Source organism: Arachis hypogaea, chromosome 13 (genome assembly GCF_003086295.3).
Source record: "Arachis hypogaea cultivar Tifrunner chromosome 13, arahy.Tifrunner.gnm2.J5K5, whole genome shotgun sequence".
Classification (NCBI taxonomy): domain Eukaryota; kingdom Viridiplantae; phylum Streptophyta; class Magnoliopsida; order Fabales; family Fabaceae; genus Arachis; species Arachis hypogaea.
In genome coordinates, this window is record NC_092048.1 from 43,019,550 (window position 1) to 43,038,902 (window position 19,353).

General features: G+C 38.8%; 1 protein-coding gene across 1 annotated transcript; it reads left to right on the forward strand.

Moving 5' to 3' along the window:
• Nucleotides 1–6,494: 6,494 nt before the first annotated feature.
• LOC112733850 (uncharacterized) lies at nt 6,495–7,238 on the forward strand. Its single transcript, XM_025782948.1, has one exon. The coding sequence runs from the start codon at nt 6,495–6,497 to the stop codon at nt 7,236–7,238; it is 744 nt and encodes a 247-aa protein (XP_025638733.1).
• The last annotated feature ends 12,115 nt before the right edge of the window (nt 7,239–19,353 follow it).

Here is a 19,353-nt window from a genome sequence, read left to right on the forward strand (position 1 = left end):
GCAGTGCTTAATTTGCAGCAATTTAAAAGTGGTTCAAGATCTCAGGAGTGGAAGAGACTAGAAAATAAGTCTAGATCTCAAATCCTTCCTTGATCCAACAAGAACAATTGCAAAATGAAAATGGAAGAGTAAATTGCAGAAGAAGAACAAGAGAAGTTGCAGATGGAGAATGAAAACAGAATTCCTTCCAATCTCAATCCAAAATTTCAAAACAGAAAAGAAAATTAAGAGAGAAAGCAAAATGAAAACTAAAGAGTGCACAACTCCCTATTGGAGCTAGCCTCCTTTCTAATCGAGCTCTCCCTTTGAAAATGAGAGTGATGCCTTTATATAGGCTTTTTACAAAATAAAATGAAATTGAAATGAAAAACAAATTAAATGAAAATCCTAATTCTAGCTTGTTCTTGTGCCTTTGAGTGATGATGTGGGCTTTGCTTGCTTTGGATTTGAAGAGAGATGGGTTTGTTGGCCTTGATTCAATTTGGTGAAGAATTGAATTTAATTGGAATTTTGGTTGAATTTTGGCCCAATATTGCACCTCCCAGGGACGGCTCAGTTGGAAAACCAAACTGAGCACCCCAATGTTGCTGTCCGTGTCAACTTGTGCGTCCCAGCCCCTTGGTGTGCCAAATTGTTGCGCATCATGCTTGCTCCTTGGTGCCTTTGGGCGTGCCAAAATGTGAGGAGATGGGGGAAGTAGTGCTCAGTTGGGAAAACCAACTGAGCTCCCCTTGTGTAGCGCCTTGTTTGAGTGTGGGGTCTTGGGTTCGAACTTTGGTGTAGGCCTTTTTCAAATGTTACACTTTGATTTTCTTTGGGGAGGAGCCCAAAAAAGCTAAGTTGGAAAAGTGAACTGAGCACTCTTTTCTTGCTTTCCTTGTTTTCCTTGTGTCTCCCCCTTCGAGCCTTGGTGGAAGCATTGGCTGATTTTTTTGCTTATTTTTTGCCCTTAAAGATGCATTTCACTTGTGCCTCAATTTTGTGCCAAATATGAACTATGATACATCCCTGGAAAGCTCTGAATGTCAGCTTTCCAACGCAACTGAAAGCACATCAATTGAACATCTGTAGCTCAAGTTATGGCCCTTTGAAGGAGGCATGGTCATGCTGTAAACGCCCAACTTTTAACTTAGCGAAAATTCTTGCCTCCAAGCTAAGTTTCTTGTACGGCAAAGCTAAGTTCACTTAGTGAATTGAGCTTTGAGTGCTGGTTGTGATGTTTCCTTGATTTGGTTATGGGCCACGCCTTTAAAAGCGTGGCCTAAGGCTCCAAAGTGTGCTCCAACTTCAAAGTGTGCCCCAAAGTTCTTTTTTTCTCTTTTTTAGCTTATTTTGTGCTTCTTTTTCTTCTTATTTCCTACCAAATTTATAAAATTAAAAGATCAAGGAAATATACCATTTAAGCATAAAAGAATGCAATATTTAAGCACTAATTATCAATTTCTTGTATGAAAAAGCATAGAAAAACATGACATGATGACATGTCATCACAACACCAAACTTAAACCTTGCTTGTCCCCAAGCAAGAAAAGAATCATGCATTAAAGATTGACAATCCAAGGTAAGAAGAATAGCAACTCAATTTTTATGGTAAGCTAGTTTTCTAAGCATGCTACAATCACAAAAGAGATGTAAATGATTGATGCTTCTATCTAGCTCAATTTATGAAATCTTTCTCTTATATTCCTTCCTTGAAACAAGCTTTTGATTTTCTTATTAGCTTCTCCTTTTCGGTGCTTTGCCCCATGAGTTAATAACAAAGCTACGACTCTAAATGCTTTGTTTTCAAGTATTACCACTTGATACATAAGCCCCACAAGCATTTAATTAGAGGACTTCATTAAGCTCATTTTTCCTTTCTTTTCTTGACTCTCTAATCATTGATGCTCAGAACCTTGAGCTTTGAGGGAGTGCTTTTGCACTTGAGCCTAGCCTTGACTTCTAAGTGTTTTGTTTTCAAGCATTTGGCTTGATACATAAACACCACAAGTACTTAACAAATAAATTGCCATTGGTACTCAGAGCCTTTAGCTTTCTCATTCTTTCCCTTTTTCTCTTTCTTTTTTTTTTGCTTTATTTGCAATTGCTTCTTCAAGGTTTTCATGTTTTCAAAAGATTTCACAAAAAGTACTAGATGAAAACTTCAATTAAATAAAATCCAATGCAATTGAGCAACAATTAATCATACTAGCTTTCCAATACTTGTATGCACATGCTAAAATCTTCTTTAATGCCTTGTTTGTTTATGATCATGATACTTTACTGCTTTAAGCTTTACAAAACTCAAGTTGGTAGTCATAATGGCATGGCAACATGTTACAAATCAATATTCAAGCTATGCTTATTCATACCACACATGCATACAGAAAAGATAAAGACAATCATGCAATTTAAGTGCTGGAAACAAATGAGAAGAAAAGGAACTCTACAACCTTGTAGTTCATCTTCATTATTGTTGTCATTTTCCTCTTATTCTTCCCTTTCCCTTGCCAAACTCAGAATGCTTGCTCATCCTCATTCAACAATTAGAACAATGGCTATGGGGCTAAGATGGATCATGAATGTCTTATACAATGAAATGTTAGTAGCACATGTGTTCTAAGCAAGCAAAATTAAAGATAATAATCAAGGCATAAGAGATAGAGACATTTTGATTGCATATATAAGAAGGTGTGCATGATACATGGCATAAAAGATAAGTGGCACACCAAACTTAGTGTGACACTTTCACTTGGAATTAATGCAAGTATTGGTAAGGATTGGAAGAAAATTTTGTTGCATAGCAACACCAAACTTAGAATGCAATCATATGTCAATTTATTTAAATTAAAACTAAGCAAATGAAACTGTTATTTGTTAAGTACAATCACCAAGTCAAGAATCTGTCATGAATAAAGCTCTCTTGGTGATGTATTAACAAACACAGTGAATAAGCAAACTAAAATGAAAGCATTTAAAAACAAAAAAAATGACTAAAGAAAGTAGAATGAAAAAGTGTCAAATTAAAAGAGAGAAATAAAACTGCAGAGGCATTATGATTATGCAGACAAGTAGTGTTGCTTGAATGAATTGCATAGAAAATAAGTGGCACACTAAACTTAGAATCTTGGTGTGTCACTTTCATTTTTGATTTGATGCAATCATCCAAAAAGATTGAAAACAATTTGTTGCAAGGCAACACCAAACTTAGAATATAACCATATGCCAATGTATTGAATTTAAACAAAGCAAAGAAAGAAAACAAAGCAGAGAAGAAGTGTTACCTACGGTTGGGTTACCTCCCAACAAGTGCTCTTTTAGTGTCATTAGCTTGACATGTTGTTCTTCACTTTCTTCCTCTTCTTTCAGTTTGTTAAGAGGAATGACCTCAAGGGAGAAGAAGATTCAGCTACTGTCCCTTGTCTTGGCCTTTCCTCAGCAAGCTTCCTTTTACAAATGGCTTGATTGATCTTGCTTGCTGGCTTAGGGACAGAATTGGTGCTCTTGCTAGTTGCCTTCACTTCTTTGGATTCAAGACTTGGTGGTTGTGTGATTGTTGGAGTGATTTCTTCATTAAGAGCTTCTTGCAATGGTGGTTTCGTGAGCTCTTCCTCTGTGCACTTCTCCATTTCACTTGGGTGTGAATTCTCTTGAATGACTTCCTCACTTTTTTGTTCCTCCACTCCTTTCTTTGCACTCAACATTTGACTTAATAGTTCTTTTATGGAGGAGGTTTGTTGTTCTTCCCAAGATTTCTTCATCTCCTCTTCATATTTTTTGATCACAGATTCAAGGGAAGTTTGTGAGGGTTGTAAATGTTCATGTTCCTTTGTCACCTCAAGTGCAGTTTCATTTTCAACCACCTCATTCTTCATTGGAAGTTCACTTGATGTAGTAGCCTCCTCATCTTGCTCTTCTACTTTCTCCCTTGCACTTAACATTTGGTTTACCATCACTTCTATATTTTTGAATGAATTCTCTTGCTCGTTCCAGGATATCTGTGCCTCCCTCTCATATTTTTCAAACATGGTCTCAAGCTTTGAGAGGCTTTGGCTCGTGGAAGTTTGTGTTGAGGCATATTTAGATGATGATGAATTTTCAAATGTAGAAGTGGGAGGTGAGGTTGGACAATCTCTCATGTGAGTTGACTGCTCAGAATTTGCAGTTTCTTGGTAATACTCCCAACCACCATTGGAATAATGACTTGAATTATCTTGTGGTGGAGGGAAATATCCCATATGATTTTCTTTCTCATCTTGTGGTTCTGAAGCATAGCTCCATGAATTGGAGTTCCCAGAATTTGAAGTTTCTTGGTGATATTCCCAACCACCATTAGAGATTGGTGATGGTGGGTGATATCCCATAAAATTTTGTTTGACCATAAGATGAGTTGTACTCCATTTGTACTTTGTAAACATCAATGAAAATTGAAATTCATGTCACAGAGAAAGAATTTCTTAGTGAGGCAATAGCTCAAACACCTTGCTATCAACTTAAAACAAAGAATAAAAACAAAGAAAATGCTTGATCTAGACTTCTCACCCACTTAATCATTGTTGATCTAATCAATCCCCGGCAACGGCGCCAAAAACTTGGTGGTATTTTTTGTGGAAAAATGAATTTCCAAAACACCAAAAACTCACCGGCAAGTGTACCGGGTCGTATCAAGTAGTAAAACTCACTTAGAGTGAGGTCAATCCCACAGGGATTGATGGATCAAGCAACTTTAGTGGGTGATTAATTTAGTCAAGCTAACATTGAGTGAATTGTGTGAAATTGTAGCCAACAAAAAGTAAATGGCAATGAATTTAAAGTTGCAGAATGTAAATTGGCAAGTAACTTAAAGAGTAAGAAATGTAAATTGCAAGAATCTTAAATGACAAGAAATGTAAATTGCATGAAATATAAAGGGGAGTGGGTGCTGGAAATTAAAATTTAACAGGAAAGTGTAAATAGCAATCAAACAGAGAAGTAAAAGGTGCAAAATCATGCAACAGATTTAAACAGAAAAGGAAAATTGCTTGAAGAATTCAAAACAGAAAAGCAGTGCTTAATTTGCAGCAATTTAAAAGTGGTTCAAGATCTCAGGAGTGGAAGAGACTAGAAAACAAGTCTAGATCTCAAATCCTTCCTTGATCCAACAAGAACAATTACAAAATGAAAATGGAAGAGTAAATTGCAGAAGAAGAACAAGAGAAGTTGCAGATGGAGAATGAAAACAGAATTCCTTCCAATCTCAATCCAAAATTTCAAAACAGAAAAGAAAATTAAGAGAGAAAGCAAAATGAAAACTAAAGAGTGCACAACTCCCTATTGGAGCTAGCCTCCTTTCTAATCGAGCTCTCCCTTTGAAAATGAGAGTGATGCCTTTATATAGGCTTTTTACAAAATAAAATGAAATTGAAATGAAAAACAAATTAAATGAAAATCCTAATTCTAGCTTGTTCTTGTGCCTTTGAGTGATGATGTGGGCTTTGCTTGCTTTGGATTTGAAGAGAGATGGGTTTGTTGGCCTTGATTTAATTTGGTGAAGAATTGAATTTAATTGAAATTTTGGTTGAATTTTGGCCCAATATTGCACCTCCCAGGGACGGCTCAGTTGGAAAACCAAACTGAGCACCCCAATGTTGCTGTCCGTGTCAACTTGTGCGTCCCAGCCCCTTAGTGTGCCAAATTGTTGCGCATCATGCTTGCTCCTTGGTGCCTTTGGGCGTGCCAAAATGTGGGGAGATGGGGGAAGTAGTGCTCAGTTGGGAAAACCAACTGAGCTCCCCTTGTGTAGCGCCTTGCTTGAGTGTGGGGTCTTGGGTTCGAACTTTGGTGGAGGCCTTTTTCAAATGTTGCACTTTGATTTTCTTTGGGGAGGAGCCCGAAAAAGCTAAGTTGGAAAAGTGAACTGAGCACTCTTTTCTTGCTTTCCTTGTTTTCCTTGTGTCTCCCCCTTCGAGCCTTGGTGGAAGCATTGGCTGATTTTTTTGCTTATTTTTTGCCCTTAAAGATGCATTTCACTTGTGCCTAAATTTCGTGCCAAATATGGACTATGATACATCGTTGGAAAGCTCTGAATGTCAGCTTTCCAATGCAACTGAAAGCACATCAATTGGACATCTGTAGCTCAAGTTATGGCCCTTTGAAGGAGGCATGATCATGCTGTAAACGCCCAACTTTTAACTTAGCGAAAATTCTTGCCTCCAAGCTAAGTTTCTTGTACGGCAAAGCTAAGTTCACTGAGCTTTGAGTGCTGGTTGTGATGTTTCCTTGATTTGGTTATGGGCCACACTTTTAAAAGCGTGGCCTAAGGCTCCAAAGTGTGCTCCAACTTCAAAGTGTGCCCCAAAGTTCTTTTTTTCTCCTTTTTAGCTTATTTTGTGCTTCTTTTTCTTCTTATTTCCTACCAAATTTATAAAATTAAAAGATCAAGGAAATATACCATTTAAGCATAAAAGAATGCAATATATAAGCACTAATTATCAATTTCTTGTATGAAAAAGCATAGAAAAACATGACATGATGACATGTCATCACCTTATATCTCTCCTTTGCCGTACCCTCAAAGGTTGCAAAGAGAGCTCAAGGACCAACAATTTCCCAAATTTTTGGAGATTTTTAAGAAGTTGGAAATCAACATTTCCCTTGCTGAAGCTCTAGAACAAATGCCTTTGTATGCCGAATTCCTCAAAGAACTCATTAACAAGAAGAGAAGCTGGAATGAGAAGGAGACAATGGTCTTGACCCAAGAGTGTAGTGCAGTGATTCAAAGAGGTCTCCCACCAAAACTCAAAGATCTTGGGAGTTTCATCATATCATGCACCATAGGCAATATAACCTTGGAAAAAGCTCTCTGTAACTTAGGTGCCAGGATCAATTTGATGCCTCTCTCACTAATGAAAAAACTTGCAATAGAGGAAGTCAAACCCACCAGAATGTCACTTCAAATGGCTGATAGATCACTTAAAATACCCAATGGGGTTGTGGAGAACTTATTGGTGAAGATTGGAGAATTTATATTCCCTACCAATTTTGTCATTTTGGACATAGAAGAAGAAGGACACAACACAATTATCTTGGGTAGACCTTTCTTAGCAACAGCAAGAGCTATCATTGATGTGGAAAAAGGGGAGATGACCTTCAGGGTGCACAATGAGAAAATGATCATCAATGTCTTTAAGACCATGCAATATCCCCCTGAGAAGGAAAAGCATATGAGGGTGGAAATGATAGAAAAATTGGAGGAAGAGGTGCTTGAAGCTAATGGCTAGGAAGAACAAGCAGAGGAAATAGAAGTAGAACAAGATGTATTAGAAGAACAAGTGATTGAAATCTCTTTTGAAGGCAAGAAAGAGGAGGTGCCAAAGCAAGAGTTGAAGCCCCTCCTTCCTCATCTCAAATATGCATATCTTGGTGAAAAGGATATCCTTCCAGTAATTATCAATTCATCATTGAGCACACAAGATGAAGCCAAACTGATTGAGGTGTTGAAGACTCACAAGACAACTTTAGGATGGACAATTGATGACATCAAAGGTATAAGCCCTGCAATTTGTATGCACAAAATCTTGCTAGAAGAGGACTCAAGGCCTGTGGTACAACCCCAAAGAAGGCTTAACCCAACCATGAAGGAGGTGGTTCAAAAAGAAGTGATGAAGCTGTGGAATGCTGGAATCACATACCCAATCTCTGACAGCTTTTGGGTAAGCCCTGTTCAAGTGTGCCAAAAAAAGGTGGCATGACTGTCCTCTTTAATGAGAAGAATGAACTCATTCCCACAAGGACAGTGACAGGGTGGAGAATATACATTGATTATAGAAGACTGAATGATGCCACAAGGAAGGATCACTTCCCTCTCCCCTTCATTGATCAGATGCTGGAAAGATTGGCTGGCCATGCATATTATTGCTTCTTGGATGGGTACTCTGGGTATAATCAAATAGTGGTGGATCCCAAGGATCAAGAGAAGACCTCCTTCACATGGCCATTCGGAGTCTTTGCCTACAGAAGGATGCCCTTTGGGCTATGCAATGCCCCTGCTACCTTTCAAAGGTGTATGCTTTCTATATTTTCTGACATGGTAGAAAATTTTTTAAAAGTCTTCATGGATGATTTTTCTGTCTTTGGCAATTCATTTGATACCTGCTTGCATCATTTAACTCTTGTCTTGAAAAGATGCCAAGAAACTAATTTGTTCTTGAATTGGGAGAAATGCAATTTCATGGTTCCTGAAGGGATAGTTCTTGGGCATAAAATTTCAAGCAAAGGTATAGAAGTTGATAAAGCTAAAATAGAGATCATAGAAAAGCTTCCTATACCCATTAATGTGAAAGCAGTAAGAAGTTTTCTTGGACATGCTGGTTTTTACAGGAGATTCATCAAAGACTTTTCAAAAATAGCTAAACCACTAAGTAACTTATTAGTGGTTGACGATCCCTTTGTCTTTGATGATAGCTGTAGGCATGCCTTTGAAATTTTAAAAAAATAAACTCACTACAGCACCAATCATCACACCCCCAGATTGGAAATTGCCTTTTGAACTCATGTGTGATGCAAGTGACTTTGCAATTGGTGCTGTGTTGGGGCAAAAGAAAGACAAGCTGCATCATGTTATATACTATGCAAGTAAGGTGTTGAATGGGGCACAGAAAAATTATACCACCACCGAGAAAGAGCTCTTGGCAATTGTATATGCATTTGATAAATTTAGACAATACTTAATTGGTTCAAAAGTTGTAGTATATACTGATCATGCTGCTCTCAAGTATCTCATGTCTAAACAGGATTCAAAGCCAAGGCTTATTAGGTGTTGCTATTGCTACAAGAATTTAACATTGAAGTGAGAGACAGAAAGGGAAGTGAGAACCAAGTTGTAGACCATTTGTCAAGACTTCCACGAGAGACTAACCAAGATGAACATCAACCAGTGAATGAGAAGTTCCCAGATGAATATCTTCTCCAAGTCCAACAAGCACCTTGGTTTGCTGATATTGCAAATTACAAAGTTAGAAGGAAGATTCCTCAAGAGTTTACCAGACAACAAGTGAAGAAGCTGCTTAAAGAAGCCAAGAAATTCTTGTGGGATGAGCCCTTTTTATTTAAGAGGTGTTCAGATGGAATGATAAGAAGGTGTGTTCCTGAGAATGAAGTGAGAGACATATTGTGGCACTGTCATGGTTCAGCTTATGGTGGACATTTTGAGCCAGAGAGAATAGCTACTAAAGTGCTTCAAAGTGAATTCTATTGGCCAACCATATTCAAAGATGCCAGAGAGTTTGTACACCAATGCAATGAATGCTAAAGAGCTGGAGGACTAACAAGGAGGAATGAAATGCCTCAAAACTTCATTTCGGAAGTGGAAGTGTTTGATCTCTGGGGCATAGACTTCATGGGACCATTTCCCCCATCATACTCCTTCAAATACATCTTGGTGGCTGTAGAATATGTTTCAAAATGGGTGGAAGCTATGGCAACCACTACATGTGATGCTAATATAGTTCTACAGTTTCTTAAAAGAAATATCTTCACTAGGTTTGGAGTACCAAAGAGATTTATCAGTGATGGTGGCAGCCACTTTTGTAACAAACCAATGAAAAGCTGCTCCACAAATATGGAGTAATTCACAAAGTGGCCACACCATATCATCCTCAGACTAATGGCCAGGATGAATTGGCAAATAGGGAGCTAAACAGAATCTTGGAGAAGATAGTTGGGATCACTAGAAAAGATTGGGCAAGAAAATTGGATGATACTCTATGGACATATAGAACAACATTCAAAACTCCAATTGGAAAGTCACTTTTCAGCTAATCTATGGCAAATCCTGTCACCTTCCTGTGGAGCTCAAACACAAAGCTTTCTGGGCTACCAAGCTCCTCAATCTTGACTCTCAAGCAGCAGGAGAGAAAAGGCTATTGCAACTCAATGAGCTGGATGAGTTCAGATTGGAAGCTTATGAGAATGCTAAGATATACAAAGGAGAGAGCTAAAAGATGGCATGACAAGAAGATCACAAGAAAGGAATTTGAGAAGTTTAGAAGTTGATGACTAGGCTTGGGAAGTTCTGTGGATGGAATAGCTTGAGTGTCTGGGCGGAGTGTTGAGGTGACAATGAATTGAGAAACATGAATGATTATGGTTAATGAGACGAGTATAAGCAGACTTGTGCTACGAGCAGTGATCTCCGAGATTGAGTATGTGATTGTGATATGCATTGTTCTCCATCGTAGGGGCTGTGTGATGACAAGTCATCTTATGCTAGTTTTACTAGCAATTTTCATTTGTTTTCATTTGGTTTCATGCATTTCTTGCACAATAAGTAAATGATTGGAGTGGAATTTTATGTTTATCTTGATTCAATCAAACATTAGTAATTTTGTACAAAATTACAAGATTTATGCAAGAATTAGGTGATTATTATGAATAATGCAAAACCTTATGATTTTGGTGAGACTTTGATTGCATGTTTGGTTGATTTCAGGTGAAAAAATGAAGAGAAAGAGAGGTAGTGCAGAATAACGTTGCGCTAAAATAGAGAACGCTACGTTCTCTTGCGACACAAACGTGTTCAGGATGCTTACGCGTCGGGCAAAGATTTTTTGAAGACCCACGCGTACGCGTGCATGATGCATACGCGTGGATGTGATCAGCGCTCATTTGCAAAGAGAGCGCTACGTTATTTGAATGAGTATTTTAGAGAAAGTTTCGAATTTGGGATTGAAGATTTGGTATCGACACGCACGCGTCGATGTAGCATCTTGGAAGAAGCACGCAAACACGTGGGTGGCACGAAAGCTGGGAATTCACATTTTGCCATCCACGCGCACGCGCACAGGATGCGCACGCATGGGGAGCGCTCATGGCGCGAACGTAGCGCTCGTTTGAAGAACGCTATCAAGGACGCGCATGTGTGAATGGTGCGCGCAAGCATGGCTGAGGCTAGAGACAGCAACGACACACACGCATATGGTACGTGTACGCGTCGATGTGCAAAAACGCAAGGGACGCGCACGCACAAGGGATGCGTACGCGTCAGTAAAAGAACGCTGCGCTCTCTTTCAGAACGCTACGTTCCCCTGGAGCTGCAACTAAGTACCAATCCTGACCCACTTCATCAGAGGCAAAAAAGCCCACTCCAAGTACTTGATGACTAAATTAGAAAGTGTATAAATAGGAGAAAATTTGATTTTAATAGGATCTTCTTTTCACCTTCTTATTATTTTTCCTTTTAGTTCTGTTTTAGGAGTTCTGTAGAATTCTGAGATCTGATTTTATTTGCTTTCTATTTTTCCTTCTATTCTTCTTCTTCTTCTGCATTTTTCTTTTCTGTTTTGGTACTAGAGCAATGCTGAACTAAACCCCAATTTCATTAGAGGGAGGAGCTCTATTGTAATTCCAATGAATCAATAAAATTCTTCTTCTTCTCAATTAAATTGTGTAGCTATTGGGTATCTTCTGTTTTGATTTTGAATTATTCACTCCAAAAGGGGGTTTAATTCAGTGAATGCTTGTGTGAGCCTCGGAAGGGGAATCACTTGCATTAGAATTGGAGCTCTATCCTTCACTACTCTCTTGATCAACACTATTCGGGAGGAATTGAGATCTTGAGAGTTAGTGTGGCTTACGGATGAGAGATATGCACTTCACCTCTTCTCATGATAATTAGATCAAGGAATTAGCAAGATTGATTGTGATTAGAGAGATTGGATTGCCAAGGACTTGGGATCCAATCAATTTCAATCCACTATAGATCTACCAAATGATTGAGAAAAGAGTTGAGACCAATTTGATTCATGAAGGATTACAGTATCTCTAATCCCTGATGAATCACTTTCTTTGAATTTCTTCACCTTAGAGCTTTCTAATTTACTGCAGTTTGCATTCTGTTTTGATTCCCAGCACCCAAATCCTTTTATTATTCATGCAATTTAAGTTTCTTGGCAATTTAGATTCTGCAATTTAAATTTCTTTCACTTTAAGATTCTGTTATTTACCTTTCTTGCAATTTAAGTTTCAGCTCTTTTAATTTCTTGTTCTCTAAGTTTCTGCAATTTAATTCTTCTGCAATTTAAGATTTTGCCAATTTACTTTCTGCACGTTACTTTCTTGCAATTTACTTGCTGTTAATCAAATTTCTCTCAAATCATCAACTGTTTGCTTAACTAAATTCATCACCAAACTAAAATTGCTCAATCCATCAATCCCTGTGGGATCGACTTCAGTTTTGTGAGTTTTACTACTTGATGCGACCCGGTACACTTGTCGGTGAGTTTGTGTGGAATCAATTTTCCCTCATCACTGTGGCAGTCTCCCGCCTACGTTCAGATGTGAAGGTTGTGGCAGTTTCCCGCTCAGGTGACATGCATTGATTTTGTAAGTTGCTATATGCCTTGGACAAGGGTTGTGGCAGTCTCCCGCTTGTCGAGGTAGCGGTGCCAGCTTAGGGGCCAAGGCAGCCTCCCGCCTACATTGAGATGTGAAGACTGAGGCAGTCTCTTGCTCGTATAACCTTCTCTGCCGTCAGAGTGAACTCAGGCACTATAACCCGAAAGAGTGTGCCAGACACTATAACTCGCGGGGCGCAAGAAAGAGTGAACAGGGCACTATAACCCCGGTCATGGCAGAAAGGCGACATCCCGGGAATGTGTCGTGCATCTTGAACCGACAAGTAATATCACGAGCCAAATAGGATAGGCATTCATCATATGCATCACCTATATGCTTGTCTGCTTTGCTTAATTTCTGTTGTGCCTAAATGTATCACATGTCTACTTGCTAATTGTTCTACTTGCTGTATATGTACTTTATCTGTACTTTACTTGTTTGCATTACCTATGTTTTCTGCTGGGATTGAGGAGGCTTGGTAGGCGGTAGCGATGGGATCGCATGGCGGATAGGTTGGTGAAGGTTGTGGGACAGCGGTGTTTTAGTCAAAATTAGAAATCCCTTAAGTTATAATACCCTAATTTATGGTTTGAATTATTTATTTTGTTAACCTTAAATATCTGTATCGATGTGAAGTTCTAGGATTGTCTTTGGCGTCCCAGAACCTTATATCTTACATATTGGACACTGTTACCATACTAAGAACCTCTGGTTCTCATACCATATGTTGTTGTTATTTTTCAGATGCAGGTCGTAACCCACTTTGGTGAGTTGCGGGATGGTGACAGAGCGGAGGATCTTTTGCTATCTTTTTGTATTTTGGTTATTATGATGTAGTTACTCTCTCGTCATTTGCATTTATATAACTTTGTTGCCTTAGAGGCTTTATTTCTGAAAACCTTGAGAGATAGGTTGTTGCTATTTTGAACTTTAAAACTCTATTGTTTACCTTAGTTATTATTACCTTGTGTATTCTGGATCTATCTACAAGGTTTTATATATATATATATATATATATTATGTCTTGTTCTTTTAGTACCAACGCGTTTAGTTATCATGCATGAACATTTCGCGCTTTGTAATTTCGCTTTATGTGACTTTGAGCTTTTATTCCTTTATCGGACTTCTAGTATTACTACTTCTTTCTCTCTCTCTCTCTCTATATATATATATATATATATAGTATGGTATGAGTTTTAAAATTGTCATGACACTTTGTTATCCTTTGCTTTATGGTTAAAGGTAAGGCTTAGGGTGATAGGGTATTATAGCTTAAGTCATAATTCAATTATGGTTTGGTTCTATGACACAAGATTAAGATACAAATATGTATATATAGAAAGGAATATTATACTAGAAACCTGTGACATGATTTAAAACTTGAGGAAAAGACAATTTTTCAATCGCTCACACTCGACAATGTACATATATAAGCACGTCGTAAGAAAGGTAGATAATTAAAAGCTCAAAGGAAGAATAAGAGTAAAGAGACATATATAAGTATATATAAGTATCAACTAGTCTTGGCCTACAAAGATTAGGCCAGCTAGAGTTATGGTATGCGAAATTGTTACTCAGAGGTTGTAAAATTTGTTGTTCGTTCTCTCCCTGGCAATGGCGCCAACAAACTGGTGCACAATACCATGGTCCAAACATAACTTCACAACTTCGCACAACTAACCAGCAAGTGCACTGGGTCGTCCAAGTAATAAAACCTTACGTGAGTAAGGGTCGATCCCACGGAGATTGTTGGTATGAAGCAAGCTATGGTCACCTTGTAAATCTCAGTCAGGCGGATATCAAATGGTTATAGAGTTTTCGAATAATAATAATAATAATAAATAAACAGAAAGTAAAGATAAAAATACTTATGTAATTCATTGGTGAGAATTTTAGATAAGCGTATAGAGATGCTTTCTTTCCTCTGAATCTCTGCTTTCCTGCTGTCTTCATCCAATCAGTCTTACTCCTTTCCATGGCAAGCTTTCTGTAAGGGCATCACCATTGTCAATGGCTACATCCCATCCTCTCTGTGAAAAAGGTCCAAATGCTCTGTCACGGCATGGCTAATCATCTGGAGGTTCTCGATCATACTGGAATAGGATTCACCCTCTTTTTGCGTCTGTCACTACGCCCAGCACTCGCGAGTTTGAAGTTCGTCACAGCCATCCCTTCCCAGATCCTACTCGGAATACCACAGACAAGGTTTAGACTTTTCGGATCTCAGGAATGGCCATCTATGGGTTCTAACTTATACCACAAAGATACTAATAACTCGGACTCGGTCCCCTGTATTAGATATCTAAGAGATATTCATTCTAGGTTGTTTGCATGTAGAACGGAAGTGTTTGTCAGGCACGCGTTCATGAGTGAGAATGATGATGAGCGTCACATAATCATCACATTCATCATGTTCTTGGGAACGAATGGATATCTTAGAATCAGAATAAGTTGAATTGAATAGAAAAACAGTGGTACTTTGCATTAAATCATGAGGAACAGCAGAGCTCCACACCTTAATATATGGAGTGCAGAAACTCTACCGTTAAAAATACATAAGTGATGAAGGTTCAGGCATGGCCGAATGGCCAGCCCCCAACGTGATCAATATGATCCAAAGTTCATAAGATGATCCGAAGATGTCTAATACACTAGTAAAAAGTCCTATTTATACTAAACTAGTTACTAGGGTTTACAGAAGTAAGTAATTGATGCATAAATCCACTTCCGGGGCCCACTTGGTGTGTGCTTGGGCTAAGCTTGAAGTTTACACGTGGAGAGGTCATTCTTGGAGTTGAACGCTAGTTTGTAACGTGTTTCTGGCGTTTAACTCCAGACTGCAGCGTAGAACTGGCGTTCAACGCCCTTTTGCGTCGTCTAAACTCGGCCAAAGTATGAACTATTATATATTTCTGGAAAGCCCTGGATGTCTACTTTCCAAATCAATTGGAAGCGTGCCATTTTGAGTTTTGTAGCTCCAGAAAGTCTACTTTGAGTGTAGGGAGGTCAGAATCCAACAGCATCAGCAGTCCTTCTTCTACCTCTGAATCTGATTTTTGCTCAAGTCCCTCAATTTCAGCCAGAAAATACCTGAAATCACAAAAAAACACACAAACTCATAGTAAAGTACAGAAATGTGAATTTAACATAAAAACTAATAAAAACATCCCTAAAAGTAACTAGATCCTACTAAAAATATACTAAAAATAATGCCAAAAAGCGTATAAATTATCCGCTCATCACAACACCAAACTTAAATTGTTGCTTGTCCCCAAGCAACTGAAAATCAAATAGGATAAAAAGAAGAGAATATACTATAAATTCGGAACCATCAATGAAACATAGCTCCAATCCGATGAGCGGGACTTGTAGCTTTTTGCCTCTTGAATAGTTTTGGCATCTCACTTTATCCATTGAGGTTCAGAATGATTGACATCTATAGGAACTCAGAGTTCAGATAGTGTTATTGATTCTCCTAGTTCAGTATGTTGATTCTTGAACACAGCTACTTTATGAGTCTTGGCCGTGGCCCTAAGCACTTTGTTTTCCAGTATTACCACCGGATACATAAATGCCACAGACACATAACTGGGTGAACCTTTTCAGATTGTGACTCAGCTTTGCTAAAGTCCCCAATTAGAGGTGTCCAGGGTTCTTAAGCACACTCTTTTTTTTTGCTTTGGACCTTGACTTTAACCGCTCACTCTCAAGTTTTCACTTGACACCTTCACGCCACAAGCACATGGTTAGGGACAACTTGGTTTAGCCGCTTAGGCCAGGATTTTATTCCTTTAGGCCCTCCTATCCACTGATGCTCAAAGCCTTAGGATCCTTTTTATTACCCTTGCCTTTTGGTTTTAAGGGCTATTGGCTTTTTGCTCTTGCCTTTTGGTTTTAAGAGCTTTTGGCTTTTTCTGCTTGCTTTTTCTTTTTCTTTTTTCTTTTTTTTTTTGCCATTTTTTTCTGCAAGCTTTTGTATTCACTGCTTTTTCTTAATTCAAGAATCATTTTTATAATTTTTCATATTATCAAATAACATGTCTCCTTGTTATCATTCTTTCAAGAGCCAACATATTTAACATTCTTAAACAACAACTTCAAAAGACATATGTACTGTTCAAGCATTCATTCAGAAAACAAAAAGTATTATCACCACATCAAAATAATTAAACTAGTTTCAAGGATGAATTCGAAACCATGTACTTCTTGTTCTTTTGTTTTAAAAACATTTTTCATTTAAGAGAGGTGATGGATTCATATTCACTACTTTAAGGCATAGACACTTAGACACTAATGATCATGTAATAAAGACACAAAAATAGATAAACATTTAACATAAGTAAACAAAAAACAGAAAGTTTAAGAACAAGGAATGAGTCCACCTTAGTGATGGTGGCATTTTCTCCTTGAGGAACCAATGATGTCCTTGAGCTCTTCTATGTCTCTTCCTTGTCTTTGTTGCTCCTCCCTCATAGCTCTTTGATCTTCTCTAATTTTATGAAGGATGATGGAGTGCTCTTGATGTTCCACCCTTAATTGTCCCCAATAATTGTGTGGAAGAAAATGTAACCCCTGAGGTATCTCAGGGATCTCTTGATTTGCAGTCAAATGTTCTACCACTGAGCTATAGACCCTTGATGGAAGCTTTTTGTCTTCCCTTTCCTCTTTCTAGAGGTTTCTCCGGCCTTAGGTGCCATCAATGGTTATGGAAAAACAAAAAAGCAATACTTTTTCCACACCAAACTTAGAATGTTTGCTCGTCCTCGAGAAAAAGAAGAAAGGAATAGAAGAAGAAGAAGATGTGAAAGAATCTAGGATTATGAGGAGGGAAGGTGGGGATCCTGTGGGGTCCACAGATCTTGAGGTGTCAAGGATTTACATCCCTACACCAATTAGGCATGTAAAATGCCTTTGCATGCAATTCTGGCGTTTAAACGCCGAACTGATGCTTGTTCTGGGCGTTCAACGCCCAGATGCAGCATGTTTCTGGCGTTGAACGCCAGTTCTATGCTTGTTTCTGGCGTTCAGCGCCAGATCCATGCTCTGTTCTGGCGTTGAACGCCAGCCAGATGCTCCTTACTGGCGTTTAAACGCCAATAAGCCCTTCCTCCAGGGTGTGATTTTTCTTCTGCTGTTTTTGATTCTGTTTTTGATTTTTCTATTTATTTTGTGACTCCACATGATCATGAACCTAATAAAACATGAAAGAACAATAAAATAAAAAATAAAATTAGATAAATAAAAATTGGGTTGCCTCCCAACAAGCGCTTCTTTAATGTCAATAGCTTGACAGTGGGCTCTCATGGAGCCTCACAGATGTTCAGAGCATTGTTGAGACTTCCCAACACCAAACTTAGAGTTTGGATATGGGAGTTCAACACCAAACTTAGAGTTTGGTTGTGGCCTCCCAACACCAAACTTATAGTTTGATTGTGGGGGCTCTGTTTGACTCTGTAGTGAGAGAAGCTTACTGTGCCTCTTTTCCATGTTTACAGAAGGATGACCTTGAGTTTTAAACACAAGGGAGTCCTCATTCAATTGAAGGACTAGTTCACCTCTGTCTACATCAATCACAGCTCTTGCTGTGGCTAGGAAGGGTCTTCCAAGAATGATGGATTCATCCTCATCCTTCCTAGTATCCAGGATTATGAAATCAGCAGGGATGTAAAGGCCTTCAACCTTTACTAACACGTCTTCTACTTGTCCATAAGCCTCTTTTCTTGAGTTGTCTGCCATTTTTAATGAGATTCTGGCAGCTTGCACCTCAAAGATTTCCAGTTTCTCCATTACAGAGAGTGGCATGAGGTTTATTCCTGACCCAAGGTCACATAGAGCCTTCTCAAAGGTCATGGTGCCTATGGTACAAGGTATTAGGAATTTTCCAGGATCCTGTTTCTTCTGAGGCAATCTCAGTTGATCCAATGCATTTAGTTCATTGGTGAACAGGGGAGGTTCATCTCCCCAAGTCTCATTACCAAATAAATTGGCGTTCAGCTTCATGATTGCACCAAGGAACTTGGCAACTTGCTCTTCAGTAACATCCTCATTCTCTTCTGAAGAGGAATACTCATCAGAGCTCATGAAGGGCGTAAGGAGGTTTAATGGAATCTCTATGGTCTCTAGATGAGCCTCAGAGTCCTTTGGTTCCTCAGAGGAAAACTCCTTATTGATCACTGGACGTCCCAGGAGGTCTTCCTCCTTGGGATTCACGTCCTCCCCTTCCTCCTTGGATTTGGCCATGATGGTTATATCAATGGCCTTGCACTCTCCTTTTGAATTTTCTTCTGTATTGCTTGGGAGGGCACTAGGAGGGGTTTCAGTGATCTTCTTACTCAACTGGCCCACTTGTGCCTCCAAATTTCTAATGGAGGACCTTGTTTCATTCATGAAACTCAGAGTGGCCTTAGATAGATCAGACACTAAGTTTGCTAAATTAGAGGTATTTTGTTCAGAGTTCTCTGTCTGTTGCTGAGTGGATGATGGAAAAGGCTTGCTATTGCTAAACCTGTTTCTTCCACCATTATTAAAGCCTTGTTGAGGCTTTTGTTGATCCTTCCATGAGAGATTTGGGTGATTTCTCCATGAGGGATTATAGGTGTTTCCATAGGGTTCACCCATGTAATTCACCTCTGCTATTGCAGGGTTCTCAGGATCATAAGCCTCTTCTTCAGAAGATGCCTCTTGAGTACTGTTGGATGCAGCTTGCATTCCATTCAGACTCTGAGAAATCATATTGACTTGCTGAGTCAATATTTTATTCTGAGCAAATATGGCATTCAGAGTATCAATTTCAAGAACTCCCTTCTTCTGAGGCGTCCCATTACTCACAGGATTCCTCTCAGAAGTATACATAAACTGGTAGTTAGCAACCATGTCAATGAGTTCTTGAGCTTCTGCAGGCATTTTCTTTAGGTGAATGGATCCACCTGCAGAAGTATCCAATGACATCTTAGCTAATTCAGACAGACCATCATAGAATATATCCAGGATGGTCCATTCTGA

What these genes read in the sequence shown, in the direction of transcription:
- LOC112733850 (XM_025782948.1), top strand. Translation starts at nt 6,495, where the DNA reads ATGTCATCACCTTATATCTCTCCTTTGCCGTACCCTCAAAGGTTGCAA.